Source organism: Parasteatoda tepidariorum, chromosome 5 (genome assembly GCF_043381705.1).
Source record: "Parasteatoda tepidariorum isolate YZ-2023 chromosome 5, CAS_Ptep_4.0, whole genome shotgun sequence".
Lineage (NCBI taxonomy): Eukaryota > Metazoa > Arthropoda > Arachnida > Araneae > Theridiidae > Parasteatoda > Parasteatoda tepidariorum.
Genome location: NC_092208.1, coordinates 13,312,388 through 13,328,187, shown reverse-complemented (window position 1 = coordinate 13,328,187; position 15,800 = coordinate 13,312,388). Strand labels below are relative to the sequence as shown.

The window sequence follows — 15,800 nt, the reverse complement described above, 5'->3', positions numbered from 1 at the left end:
GCCAGGACTTGGCAATTATTCTGCCACAGATCAAAATATGGAAATCTCCCCATGCTATTTTTATAACCACTGTGTAACAGTTACTCATATTTATGACTTTTATGTCACTCATAGCCTATCTTTAGACAATGTCCTCTATGCTTATTTTGAGATTAGGGCAAATTCTTATCAACGTGTTAGAACTGTAGAGATTAATAACCATAGTAAGATAATTAAAAATTTAAAAAAAAGTATCTGCGCAAACAATCCAAAAGTATCTGCAAGCTCATAAAATTTTAAATTCAGATAAAATTGCAACATTAAAACGAAAATTTAAGTTGAATAGATAAGCTTCATTATGTAACATAAATAGCCTAAAAATAAATTATCCTGAAGATGTAATATGATGCAAAATTGTTAAATAAAATATAGTTAAATGTATTATTTTATGAAAAGTTCACTTTTAACTTTTCATTTTGTCCCAGCTAGTTATGTATAAATATTTGCTCCATTTATTCTAATTTTTGTCTTTTTAAATAGTTTAACCAATATATGGCATTTATCTGATTAAATTCTAATTTTTTGACATTTAATTTGATAATTTTTCTAATTCATTCTTACTGTTTTCAGGTCAAATATGATGTCATCAAATTTATATTTCTTCCATAATCAGGCTTATATATTACTCAATTTGTTGGATTTTTATAGAATGAGTTTTTATTCTCTTTATTAAGTTTTACTGTCCGTCATAATGTCTAAATCACTGGTGTGCATGTCGGAACCATTGCCATTTTATGCTCAAGATGTTTGTAAAGAAAAGTCTTTCAATTTTTCCTCTGCTGATAGTGAGATAAAAGATAAAACAGAGAAAAAAGATATTCTGGATACTAATTCATTAACTCAAGATGAAAATATGTGTAATCAGCCACCGAATTCAGTGGACCAAGTGCTCAAAAGAAATCTTTCTCGTAAAAGAGAGGCCAGTAATATATTAGTCGAGTGTGTAAAACGCAGAGATAATATGCAAAACATGGAATTCAGCTCCTATGTGCCTTTTGAGTCTAACAATTGTACTTTCATTAACACTTCTCATGATTCAACTTCCGTTCTGCCAAATATAACTGTTGAAATTGAAAAAGACTCTGAAGCTTCTGCTCAAAATTACGAGAAAGAAAACTCATTAGTTTTAAATTCTTTTTCAACTGATTCTGGGTTCGAAAGCTCTAAAAACAGTTCACCTACTCACAGCCTTGATAATGTCAGGTAAAAAAATTACGTTATCTCTATTTATAAATTATGATTGAATATATAAAAGTTCAGTAAGTAATAAAATGATAAATTAGCATTGTATTTATATATTTTGTATAAATATTTTATTTATTTATTTATTTACATTTTCTCATCACACTCATTTTCAGTAAATCTGTTTAAATTTATTTTCTAACTAAGTTGATAATAAATTTTTGTGGTTTTTCACAATTAAATCTAGATTTGAGAAATTCCTTGTTTTTTTAATTATTAATTTATTTCTTCTTCTGCTATAGAGTACACTGAAATAGTCTTTCAGATTGGAACCAATGTTCTATAGGGCAAACTTTTTATAGTAATGTAATTTCCTACTTCTGCACTAGAGTGCATGGGCCAAATTTCATCAGCTCACAAAAAACGAGTTGCTAGTAAGAACAAAATTAATTGCTTGTTACAAAAAAACACACATATACCAAAGATTGCTGGCAAACTCTAATGGTCTTTGACTGGGCATTGAAGTGTCTTTTTGTGCTGATTCTTTTATAAACGATCTTAATGCAAATTAAGGGAATTGTGAACAAATTAAGGGACACAGTGAATCTCTGCATAATTTCCGAAAGAGGTGTAAACAAAAATCTTTTAAGTGCAGGGTATCTGTGCACCTGGAAAGTCATGAATTTCGGTATTGAACAAAATTTGTCATGATTTTAACTACAGTGGAGCATCGTTTATACGACGACGAAGGGACCACCGAAAAACGTCGTATAAACGATAACGTCGTATAATCGATTTTTACTTCTAAAACTGAAACTAACTCTGTTTTCAGTTAATTTTAATGTTTAACATGTTGATTTACATAAATTTCTAAATTAGACGAAGCAAAACAAACAAATAACCAAAGAAGAAAAATTGCAGTGAGCCATTTGAATGTATGTTACCTTTAATTATATTTTCTTGATATTAGTCTCTAGAATGCTTTGTGAATAGCAAGTTGAACTGCTTTCTATGATGCAATTTTAGATTTCTAATCACGGCCAAATCTAATGGCTGAAGCGCACTTGTGCAATTTGCAGGAGAAAAGATAGCTTTTACATTTTCCAAAATAATTAGTATCGATGGGTGTGCTGGACATTGGTTGATGAATATCAAAATTTTTCGTTTTTGCCTCTTCATAACATTGTCTAGTTTTTTCAGTCATCTAGTAAAAATTACGGTCGTCATCCAAGCATTCTTGTTGGCAAATTCCGCCCTTTTTTAAAATACACAAGAAAAAATAAAAAATTAAATAAACGTGAACAAAATCTAAAAACCGACGTATAACCGATTCTGTGCGTCGTATAAACGATATATTTTTACATTAAAATGAATAGGAATAAATTGGGACCACACTAAAACGTCGTATAAATGTAAACGTCGTATAAGTGATCGTCGTATAAACGATGCTCCACTGTATTTTCTTTTTTGAAAAATCATAAAAAGTCATTGATTTAGGTTGCAGAAAAAATTTATTTTTAGAATGTGATTCCTCTGCCCNATGGGATTCCTCTGCCCCCCCCCAATATCATGGTGTTCCGAATATCTGAATTTGTAACAAAGTCCCCTCTCAGTCATATTTATTAAAATGTAAAATGTTTTTATCATGTTCTTTAAAAATTATGGTGTTCTTTCAAAAAAGAAAAAGTATTTCTAGAGAAAAAATATTTCTTGAGTGAAGTATGTTTTAATGTGATTTCAGAGTTATTTTTATTTTATAAATTTAAAAAGCAAGACAAACTTAAGCAAGCTAGTCATTGGCAAAATTTTTTTATTCTAAAATAAGAATAGAAAAATCAGAAGTATTTCTTTCCTTTCTGATGAACAAGAAAATTATCTTTGGAATATAATTCTGCAGAAAAAAAATTTTTTTTTGCTCAGCTATCATTTTTTCAGCTATTTTATTGCTTCAACTCTTTCTTTTCTCTGTTTTATAAATTTTAAATCAATAAATATGAAGATGCAGAGTAAAACAGTTTTGGTTATACCTATCATTTCGATGAATGTTATTATAATGCTTTTTAAATTTATTATTCTGTTTATTCGGAGAAAATAGTAACTTCGATAAGTCATGAGAAGTTCTTGGAATTAGTCATGGAAAGTCATGAATTTGAAAATCTAAAATGTAGCAGATACCCTGTAAGTTAACAAAACCCTAAATTTCAATATCTATCATCAGTCGATTGATGGTTTTGAATTTGTTGATCAGTAGAGTACACTAAATTTTTTTGGATCTTTTTCTTGAAAAATAAAGAAAAAGAAACCTGTGACTTGGTGAGTTAAATTCCTCCAATTATGAAATATTTGGATATCAGAGTACAGATAATATTGATACTATTTACTCTTCTGTTTCTGGGAACCGTGTAAAACTATTTTTGATGCTGGTGATATTTAATTTAAGTGTGGTTGAAGGTACGGTACTACTAGTAGACTAGTAGTCTTGATATTAGGTGTTTAATAGATACTAATTAGTTAAATTGGGGACAGGCTGTGTTTATTGCTAAGGACAGGATTTGATGGAGTGACATGTTAAATGCCTTATCTGTGAGAGGATAAGTAAGCAAGTTACTCAATTAGCATTAGGGATGTAACGAATATTCGGCCTCTATTCGGTATTCGGCCCTTTTGCCGAATATTCGGCCTAGCCGAATACTGAAGTTATTCGCCCGAATAATGAAGTATATGCTATTATTAATTATTTAGATTTGTGAAAGCCTTATTGTTGGCATCAAGATATTTAAAATATTACATCAAGTTGTTAAAAAAATTTTAAAATATACAAAGTTTAAAAAAGCAAATTTGTTCATATTTATTTCATTTTTATTTTAAAATTTGAAAGTTATTTAATTACAAAATTAAAATTTCAAAAGTGAAACTTTTAAAAAGTTCTTAATTTTCTGAGTTTTAATAATTTTTCTGACAAAAAAAATAGTTAAGAATACATTTAACAGTAGTAAGTAATGACTTCTTAACTTAAATAAAATAGCATATAAATTACAAGTATAACTATAAATAAATTTGCTATTATTAATTATTTAGATTTATAAAAGCCATATTGCCTTGTTATTGGCATCAAGTTGTTAAAATTTTTTTGAATATACAAAGATAAAAAAAAGCAATTTTGTTAATATTTATTTCATTTTTAATTTAAAATTTGAAAATTACTTTAATTACAATCAAAAGAGAAATTTTTAAAAATTAAGTATTGGGCCTAAAATTTGGCCGAATATTCGGCCCCATCACTATTCGTTACATCACTAATTAGCATCAATAGCTCTATGATCAATAAATGACTCTACCATTGGTAATAGATTTTTTTACGGTAGTACTTTTTGTCAGAATGTCAATGTAGTACTTTTTTGTCAAAAAAATATATTTTTAGTGTATGATAAAAACTATTGCTTTATTAAGTTACATTAGCTATAATTATTTATAATTACTCACACAAAACTAAACTTTAATCACATTTTTTATTTGATATTTGCTATCGATACTAAAGATATGAATTCAAGAGTTGGTTATTGTGCATTTATTTTTAGTGTAAAATATTATACATCAAATGATTTAAATTATTTTAAATTTATTTTTAGCAATAGTTATGATGAAAATACTACCAGTTTAATGGAAATTGGTAAGTAATTAACATTTTATATTTGCTATAAAGATAAATTGGTCAAATGTTTTGTAATTGATGAATTATTATTTTTCTTCAGATGTTGATGAATGCAAAGATTCTTCGCAAGATTTATCTAGTGATAACTGTGCAAGTTTAAATAACTTATGTCCAAAGTCAACTGCAATATCAGAAGACCTAAATGGTTTGAATCTTGAAGAAACTTCTCAGTCCAAAACAAGTGCTAAATCGCCTATTATTCAAAGTTTATTTAAAAGTTTATCTCCTATGCTGTATTTCTCCACCAAAGACGAAATTGGTAAATGATTATTTTGTTCCTAGATAAAAAGAAATGTGTAAATTCAAACTATAAGGTCAATTATCTATATGCAGGGTATCTACTCACCTGGAAAGCCATGAATTTCGGTATTGAACAAAATTTGTCATGATTTTAACTTTTTTTTTTCTAAAAAAAAGTCTGGAAAGTCATGGATTTAAGTTGCCAAAAAATTTAATTTTTTTAAATTGAATTCCGCTTTCTTGGTGTTCCGAATATCTGAATTTGTATTAAAATCCCCACTCACGGTCATATTTTATTGAAATATAAAAGGTTTTTATGATGTTCTTTAAAAATTATGTTCTTTCAAAAATGAAAGAAAAATGTCATTTCTAGAGTAAATTATCTTATAAACTTCTATGATTTTAGAATTTTTATTATAATTTTTTTTATTTTATCTATTTAAAATCCTAGCTGAGTCAGTCATTGGCGAGTTTTTTTTTATTCCGAATTGAGAACATAAAAAGCAGGAGTATTTCTTGCCTTTCCGATGAACAAGAAAAGTATCTTTAGAATATAATTCTGTAGGAAAAAAAATTTGCCTTTATATTTTTTCCAGCTATTCAATTGCTTCAACTCTTTCTTTACTCTTTTTTTTAAATTTAAAATCTAATGAAAATGCAGAATACAACAGTTTTGGTTATACCTATCATTTCAATTAATGTTATTATAATGCTTTTTTAAATGTATTGTTGTGTTTTTGTCAGTAAAAATAGTAACTTTGTTACGTTATGAGAAATTCTTCGAATTAGTCATTGAAAGTCATTAAATTTCATGAATTTGAAAATCTGAAATGTAGCAGGTACCCTGTATATGTAATGGTCAAATATAATAATTTCTATTAGTTCTGAGTTAATATGGTCTGAGTATGAGTTCTATCTATTAGTTCTGAGTTAATATAGGGAATAATTCATGGCTAAAAGGCACATCCTTAACTTTTTGAGAAACGTGTCCAAAAAGACTTTTATGGAATGGTGGAAGACATTTAAAATTCTAATTATTATATTGGTTTGGGCGTTAATTAGTTTAATGAAAACAATAAATATAGTAGGTACTATCTGAAGCATTAGGACAGAGGTGTCAAACTCAATTTTGCAGAGGGCCATATATTAAATTTAGAATGTTTAGGCGGGCCAGATTCAAATAAAAAAAATTTACTGATTATAGCATTTTATTTATCTAATTATATGGTATATAATATACGGTTGTTAAAAATCATATCAAAGTTATAAAAGATGGTAATCAGGGGTCTGTCCATGCCGAATTTACTACCGTTTAGCGGTACCTTCACAAATTCAATTTTAGGTAAAACGGTAGTTTCACAAAATACTTTTTCTTAAAATGTTATTTTTGTATTGATTTTTTAATATAATTTATAATTTTTCACAAATTATGTCTAAATTTTCACAAAATAGGTACCTTTCACAAAAACCTAGACAGATCCCTGGTAATTATTTTGAGCTCGAGAATCCAGATACCTGACTTCTCTTGTTTTCAGAATGTGTGCTGCATGCTTTTTTAATTCCGGGTAGTTATCCAAACTCTAAGAACGTTAACCTCTTTAAATTTTTCTTTCAAAATACTGTCCGATTGAAGATTTGAACTAGTGCCTGTGAAGCTTCAAAATTGAATGGATTGTTGAAAATTGGGAATTCCTTTTCATTCATCTTGTGGAAGTCTTCAAAACGATTGTTGAATTCCGTGATCAGATTTTTCAGAAGTTGAGAATACTGATCCAATTTTTTTTGGTTCACTGGCTAATGATTTTAAATGAGGGACTTTGTTTCAAAGGCTTGAATACATTTGAGTGACAATCAGATTTTTACCCTGTAACTTTACATTCAGCAGTCAAGTGTTAATTTATATCTACCAAAAAGACACAATCAATCCACAAATCATTGTCATAATCAATTGGGTTGCCTTTTTCTTACACGAAAGCTTGAATAGGGTCACGTAATGCAAAAAATCTTTTTAAAACTACTCCTCGACTGAGCCAATGAACTTCGGGGAAATAAGGGACATCAAAAAAATTTTTGCCCAAATCTTGTAAAAACTGCCTGAACTGTCTGTGATTTAGTCCTCTGCTCCTTATAAAATTTACTATTTTAATTATAGGTAGCATGACATGGTCCATTTTTAAATGCTTGGATGCCAATGATTCCTGATGAATTATACAGGGAAATCCCACAAAATTCCCTGATGTTTTCTGTTTTAATTTAGTTACAACGNTAATTAGTTTAATGAGAACAATAAATATAGTAGGTACTATCTGAAGCATTAGGCCAGAGGTGTCAAACTCAATTTTGCAGAGGACCATATATTAAATTTAGAATGTGTAGGCAGGCCAGATTCAAATAAAAAAAATGTACTGATTATAACATTTATCTAATTATATGGTATATAATATACGGTTGTTAAAAATCATATCAAAGTTTTAAAAGATGGTAATTATTTTGAGCTCGAGAATCCAGATACCTGACTTCTCTTGTTTTCAGAATGCATGCTGCATGCTTTTTTAATTCTGGGTAGTTATCCAAACTCTTGAAATATTGTGTATGAAATGTAAGAACGTTAACCTCTTTAAATTTTTCTTTCAAAATACTGTTCGATTGAAGATTTATCAACTCCATTTGCAAATGAACTGGTGCCTGTGAAGCTTCAAAATTGAATGGATTGTTGAAAATTGGGAATTCCGTGATCAGATTTTGCAGAAGTTGAGAATACTGATCCAATTTTTTTTGGTTCACTGTGCCAAATGATTTTAAATGAGGGACTTAGTTTCAAAGGCTTGAATACATTTGAGTGACAATCAGATTTTTACCCTGTAACTTTGCATTCAGATCAGTCAAGTGTTGATTCATATCTACCAAAAAGACACAATCTATCCACCAATCATTGTCATAATCAATTGGGTTGCCTTTTTCTTACACAAAAGCTTGAATAGGGTCACGTAATGCAAAAAATCTTTCTAAAACTACTCCTCGACTGAGCCAACGAACTTCAGGGAAATAAGGGACATCAAAAAAATTTTCGCCCAAATCTTGTAAAAACTGTCTTAACTGTCGGTGATTTAGTCCTCTGCTCCTTATAAAATTTACTATTTTAATTATGAGTAGCATGGCATGGTCCATTTTTAAATGCTTGGATGCCAATGATTCCTGATGAATTATACAGGGAAATCCCACAAAATTCCCTGATGTTTTCTGTTTTAATTTAGTTACAATGCCCGAATGATTGCCAGCCATGTGCAGGAGCGCCATCCGTAGTTGTGCTGCTAAGTATATTCCAGTCAAAGATTTCGCCTGTTGCTAAGAAATGTCGTTACTGTCTATCTCTCTCGCTTGTCTAGGCACGCGCTGCCCTTGAAATTACTTTTAAATGTAGTGTGCACATTTTAAAACTTCTGTAGAGGAATCGAGTGAAGTCTAAAAGCTCAAAAAAAACTTGATTCTTCTTTCTGTGACATATCGCGGGCCGTATCTTTGACATGACTGCATTAGGCTGTTTTTCTTTAAAGTTTCATTACTGTAAACTGAGGTGGCCTTGGACGGTAAATGGTTGTAGTGCCAAGAAGAAGAATATAATAATGAAAGGAATTTGTCAGAAACTAGATATTTTATCATGGACATGTTAAACTTAGAAAATTATTTTGCATTTTGTTAATGTATGCAGGGGTCTGTTTAGAAGAAATTGGGTCCGTTAACGAACCCTTCACAACATATCTATTCATAAAAACGGACCCTACACAAATTTGATTATCTTCATTATTGTTTTATTAATCGTATAAACACTGCCCAGCGGGGAAAACAAGAAAGATGGATGTAAACAAATTAAGTTTTGTATTCGGCAGACTATTCCATTATTTGTCCGAAATAAATATTCTTCGTTCAGCAATATAGGCTAAATACCAAATATTTGTGTGTTGCACCTCTAATTTAGAAGCAACAATTGCTGTTTCTTTTTTTTTTTGGAAATCGAATTTTTTTTAATTATAATTTTACAGTGCTGAGCATAATCTTGTATCTATTTACAATTTAAAAACTCCTTAAAAAAAGTTTTTTGCAATAACCGGACCCTATTTGCAGAAATTCATAAAAGCAGGACCTTCGTTGAAAGAATGTGACTTAACGTTTATTTTATATTCACAAATTACGAGTAACTTTTCACAATTTTATAAAAACAGGACCTTTCACAAAATGTCTGGACAGACCCCTGGTATGTATAAAGTACTTTCAACAACTAAAAAATTTATTAGCGTGCATATCCTAATATTTTTGTTCTGCTTAAAATTTTTTTTGATTGCTTAAAGGGTGCTTATTTTTTGTTGAATTTTTTTTTTTATTATCTAAGTCTAGTTAATGGCTATTCCTTTTTAGGGAAAGAATTAGGGCATAAGATAATGAGATTGAATACCAAGAACTAAAAGAAATTGAAAAAAGCCATGCCAATCATGCATGATATTTCTTAGGTGAATTTTAAACATCTAAGTGTGATTTCCATTTATAGACTAAGCCATTTTGTTAAAAATTTATTTGTTTAACATATTTGTGAATCATATACTGTGTCAAACCCTAGCCGAAAGTACTCAAAAAGCAGTTTATATCATAGAACAACCAAAGCCCATGCAGAACAATTTTTATTTTGAAATGCAGCTGAGTGATAAGTTTTCCAAGAAGTAACATTTCAGTCACTCCATAAAAGGAAGCTTCCTTTTTTGCTTTGCATCCTGAGTGGTGTTTGTTTTGTCAAGGTATAATAAATACTTCTTACTGTTTTGTAACACCTTGTATAACTAATTCATTTTTCTTACACTCAGCTGTAATGAAATTTAGATTTTTGTATTTTAAATATATTTTGCTTTTACAGTTGAAAAACTACCGGAAGACGTCCTAACAGTGATGAAGTGGAAGCTTTCTACTATCACGCCGGTCTTAATTCGTGAAACTGTTCTGAAATGTGGATTTCAATTAGTGGATAGTGAGTAAAATTGAAATTTTAATTTACTTAAGGAAAAAAGAATTTTTTACTACCTGGTGCTATCTGTTCATCTTTGATCTTCCTGTTTATTCAATTTTATTGTGCCTTTTATAAATTTAATTTAATGGAAAATTAATTTGTATATTGTAATGTGTTTCTATTTTGTATTAATTTTTTTTATTATAACTATAAATTTTACCAAAATACACAATTCTAATTAATTTGTAAGTAATAATTTATTTATTTTTTAATAAGAAAAATGTGTTTTAAATTCGTAAACAGCTTGAAGAGGTGCACTAGATGGTTTTGACGATCACACCACTACAACTAATAAATTTTGTCTATTTTAAATAAGATGTTTTGTTTATACAGTACAGAACCCGTTATCCGGAAATCAGAAAACCGGAACGAAACTCGGTAAATTTTCCCGCAATTTTAAAAAAAAAAAAATAAAATCTCATAACATTTTAGGATTTTTCTTTCTTTTTTGAAAGATGTTTACCATACCATCATTTTAGAAATAATCATTACTGTATTACTTCATCGTTTTTTCTTCTTTTTAAGATTATTTCCTAATATTTGAGGGTTTTTTAGTTGGGTTTAACAATAAAAAAACGTCTTTTTGTAGCAATTCAGAAAACCGGAAAAATCAGTTATCCGGAATAGCGATGATCCCGATCGTTCCGGATAATCGGTTCCCTACTGTATAAATAATTGTCAAACTCTATATTTACACCGTCCCACCCTATATTGAAACAGAATTCAATTATTTCAAGTTCTAAAATGCTCCAAAACTTCTATTTAAAATTGATTAAATTCTATCAGATTTATATATTTTCAGGTTTAGTATATATTTTAATTTTAGTTTTGTTAATAGTTTTGGCCATCTTTATTATGGACTGTTGTATTACATGTTGTAGAAATAATTTTTAAAAAAAAAGTTATCATTGTTCTCTTTGGTGATCTAATAGAAAATTATTTGTTTTATGAAATGCGAACATTTGCATAGTTGATTTCTAGCAAGATGGGGAAGAACATATACAATGGATTTTAAAACTGATAAAAGATTTGAATACTGAGGAGTGCCATTCTTCGTTAAGACTGTCAGTGTTTGGCTGTGTTATATTTTCTGCCAAATACTGACAGTCTTACCAAGAAAGGGTGCTTATTGCCAACACATAAAAATCAAGAATCCTCCAATCTGTGCAAGCTTCGGTATCCTCTAAATTTGGCATTTCTTTTAAATCTACTTCTGTATTTCAGGCATGTGTTTTTTTAGTATTATTAACTTATATATGCTTGCATATACACATGTATGATTTTTACAGTTATAGTGCCATTTGAGTAAAATGTATTTGGTTACTAATGAGCACTTATTTTTATTCATGATGACATGCCCCGTGTCAAAATCATTGCGACTTTGTCGCAGAACTTCTTCTTACAGAAAGAGTTCTTGCAGAAAGATTTTTCTTTTGGGAAGTAAATAATTTTGGTTTGCTTTCTGCAGAAATTTGCAAGTAAAATTTGAATTGCGCATTTAAATAATCACCTTTTACAGCACTCAATTTATGCCAATATCATAACTTCATTTTGATTGTATTTTCAGCAGTTATTGACATTGATTTTCACGTGACTTTTAGAAATCCCAATATATTTTTTAGGTGATTGGGAAGTGCGAATTGCGCATTTGTTCCTCTCCTTTTAAGGCAATGGTTCAGTCACATTTTTTTTGTAGTTATTGCTTTTGATTTCTACATTGTTTTTAAAACCAGATATTTTTAATACCATATTATTTATTAAAGCAATCAAATGGTGAAACATTAATTTAAGTAACCCCTCTCTGACAAGTTGCATGATTCTGTTGTCCGGTAATTACTGCAACTGATTTCATGATATTTGTTTGTTTATTTTAATGTGAGGATGATTTGTAAAACGCGATAAAAGAAATAATTAGTGTATTCTCTCCCCCCCCCCTCCAACAAAATGCGAGAATATTGTCCATAATATTAGAATTAAAAGAAAATTACGTATTCAATAAAAAATTACATTGATTATTTGTTTTTGTCACCGTAAATTAGTAACATAAATCTTTGTTATTATTGAAAGCATCTTGCGGACAGATATTACATAGCCACCAACTATTCCAGTTACCAGTTTTTTAATCATCTTCCGATTTTTCTGCTTTTATTGTGCTGCTAAATCCCGCGCAGTTGCACTACTACTTTAGCTTGCATCAAAAGAGTAGATCGTCTGAGGTGCCTATCAAATTGTCCAAATCTTTCTATTGTGATCCATCAAGCACACAGAAGATAAACAAGTTTTAAGTTGAAACGTATGCTTGGTGAAGATCAGTGAACAAACGAATCACTCAACAGCAGTATAATATTTTATCAAGCATTTTGATCTAGTGGTAACTGAGAAAATTTTTAATTTTGTTTCGTTTATAGTTATGCTCTGAATATGTTGGTAGTTATGCTACTTTTAACAATGTTGAAGAAACTTATTACCATCTAAGTTTTAAAGAGATTTTTTTCTTGATCATGTAATACTGTCGATCCATATCGTATGAAAGTGCCATTCACTTTACATGTTTGATGAAATACTTGCGAGTCCACATGTGCGTCTACTGAACAGGGTTCAGTAAGATTCTTCCACTCTCACGTGTAACTCTGCTGCATTTTGCAAGATATTCTCAGTTTCAGGCTTCATTTTTCGCTGTTTGATATTAAACCGAAAAGCCTTTTGATATTTTTATTATGGCTAACATAATCTAACAGAGTTCTTTGTCAGAAATTGATTATTTTATCATGATCATGTAAAGTCTTTGAAAATTATTTTACATTTTGTTAATGTATATAGTGCTTAAAAATATTTGAGGGCTTAAAAGGTGCTTTTTTTTAAAAAAATAGTCTTAAGATTTATTGTTTTAAAAATAGTAATGAAACTTTAACAAAATATTTTACATACACGTATTAAAAGTTAAAAGAAAGAAGGAGAAAAAAAAATGAAAAGAAAAAATAAACTACAGCAATGTTTGCTTTAGTAAAACATTTTTCAAATTATTCGTTGAAAAAAAACGTTCTTTTGAAGCATTGTTAGACATTCTTTTATTTATTTATTTAAAATAATAAAGTTGTATTAACTAATGGTCAAATTCTATACTTAATGAATGTAAAAATTAATTGAAACTTTTTATTTATTTATAATTTTCTTTTTGAAAATAAAATCTACTAAGAATGTATTTGTTTTTAAATGATATTGACTGTCTAATAAACTATGAAACAAACAAGCATTGAAAAAATTTTAAAAAATATATATTTATAACTATTGTTAAATGATTAAAAAACGACAAAACATTGCTTAAATATTTTTTCAATTAAAAAATATATTTTTATTAACTAATAGCCAAATTTTTTTTTATAATTAAAAACGCCTGAAGATTTATTGGCTTAAAAATAATAAAACTAACTTTTTATAACAAAGTTAAATGCAAAATACCCTTATTAAATTGTATCGCTTAAAATAACAGAAAAATTTTTTTTTTAAAAAAATGAAGATTCTTTTTTTTTTAATTAATATTTTCTTTTCATTAATAGATTGAATTCAGAACGAAAATTTAAGATAACAATGATCGCAAAGTAACAGCAGGTCTACTAAAAATAATTGACAAGAATCGTTAAATCCCGACAGGCAAAAAAATGAACAACGAAACCATCTCTACTTAGCAAAAGTCTCACTGAAAATAATTTACTAGAAACGTTAAATCCCGACGAAATAAAGTGCACAGCAATCACAAAATAATGTAAGTCCAGCTGAAAATAATCTTCAAGTAAAGTAAAATCCCAAAGATCAAAATGGCACAACTATGCATAGCATTCTATTTCAATGCTGATCCTCTCACGAAACCGGGAGCTCTGATTCAATTCACTCTTCGTCATTCTGCATCACGAAACTAACAGTGTCTTCGTAGCTAGACGATATCAACATCTCCGCAGTTAGACGAAACCATAACACTTCTTCGTCAGTGCAGTGACAACGTTAGCGTAGGCAAGGATCCTCACATGTTAAACCACAAGCGTTGTCTTATTCCTATGTCTTAAATCAGATTTCTGATGCATCGCCTAAAACGAAAGTTACTACCGGCGGTTTAATCAGATTTCTGATGCATCGCCTGAGACAAGTCATTATATCGGCTTGCCGCTATATGCATTAAATCTATATTTTGCGATGCATCGCTTTATAGCCCAGTCCTATTTACAGCATTTATTATCAAACATTGTTTGCCAATCAATTGTGCCGATTATGCTGGGCAGTTATTGTGGAATATTTTTCTGGATAAAAAAAATCACCAAAAGATAGTGTGAAAAAAGAAAGACTGCCAATTGTGCCTAAAACTGTCCCAAAGAAAGAAGAAAACATGGTAGAAGCACTAAGACAGTAGCCCTTTTACTATTTCCGTGAATGGTAGTAATAACTGTGACTCTAAATTATATTCCATTGTTATTAAAATCATTCTCATCAAGTTAACTCTACTGAAACTAAAGTTGAGTGTGCCTTATTGTCTCTGCCAGTTTTAATAGGAGAGTATACTAGTGTGAGTTTCATTACAACTAGCTTAAGATAATCTGATATACCGATTGATAAATGCATTGCCTTAACTTGTAACAATTGTGGTGTAATATCTGTATTGCAGAAAACTTGCTTAGAGTATTATTTATTTTAAATATTTTATTGTAATTTTATTTTTGTGTATTAGTAAAAATATGTCCAAAGAAGTTGTTTTGTTTAAAAAATTTCATTGTGAATATTGTTTTGAAAAATTTTCAGCTTGAAAATTTTTTTTAATGTGAAAATGTTGCTAGAGATTTTGTTATAATGTGGTAATAACAACCATAGTTGTGACAATAAATGTGAAAGAATGTTCTATTTTCTAGTTGAAACAACTGAGGATTGGCTGGGTACATGGGGAAAACATCTTAAATGCCTGACATTTCGAAGAATAAAAAGTTTTCAAAAAGTAAGTAAAGTCTATTTTAAAAGATGGTTAAATTATTTACCTTTTTAAATTTTCCTATTCAACTATGTATAAATTCATTCTTTTTTCTCCCCTACATCAGGTTACCGACCCTTTACAACAGATTAAATTTCTTTTACAAAAAATTTGTTTCTAGAAAATGTGTCAATCAATTATTTATAATTCTAGTTTTTTAGTTTTTTTCAAATAATTCTAGTTTTTTTTTTTTTTTTATCTTAAAGAGAGAGAAAAAACATTAAAAAAGCATCAATTGAGATGGAAATTTTACGAAGAAAGTTATTTAAATGACATCCTATGGTTGTTTTAACAAAACATCTATTTTTCTGGTAGAAAATATTTTTTTGGAAAAATTCATTATGTGATCTGTATTTTCCTGGTGTGTAGTGTTTTTCAAAGGTGCCTATTTTATTTTTTTTAAAGCCCTTGAAGGTGCTTTTTTTATTTGGTGTTTTTAAAATTGTTTAATTTTCTCTTTTTAAAAATGAGATTTTTTTTTACCATGTCTATTTTTGACACATATTATGGAAAAGTGTTTTTTTTTTTTTGTTTTTTTTCTCACATTGTTCTATTCACAGTTT

General features: G+C 29.0%; 1 protein-coding gene across 4 annotated transcripts in view; it reads left to right on the top strand.

The window, feature by feature from the left end:
• The window catches only part of LOC107454048 (tubulin monoglutamylase TTLL4), a 38,159-nt gene that overhangs the window by 2,074 nt on the left and 20,285 nt on the right, over nucleotides 1-15,800 (top strand). For all 4 annotated transcript variants that reach the window (XM_043044049.1, XM_043044047.2, XM_043044050.2 and 1 more), the window contains 5 exons: nucleotides 610-1,242; nucleotides 4,851-4,891; nucleotides 4,974-5,192; nucleotides 10,077-10,187; nucleotides 15,122-15,204. In XM_043044049.1, the coding sequence (XP_042899983.1) occupies nucleotides 731-1,242; nucleotides 4,851-4,891; nucleotides 4,974-5,192; nucleotides 10,077-10,187; nucleotides 15,122-15,204 (966 nt within the window). In that variant the 5' untranslated portion in view covers nucleotides 610-730. The remainder of the gene's footprint in view (nucleotides 1-609; nucleotides 1,243-4,850; nucleotides 4,892-4,973; nucleotides 5,193-10,076; nucleotides 10,188-15,121; nucleotides 15,205-15,800) is intronic.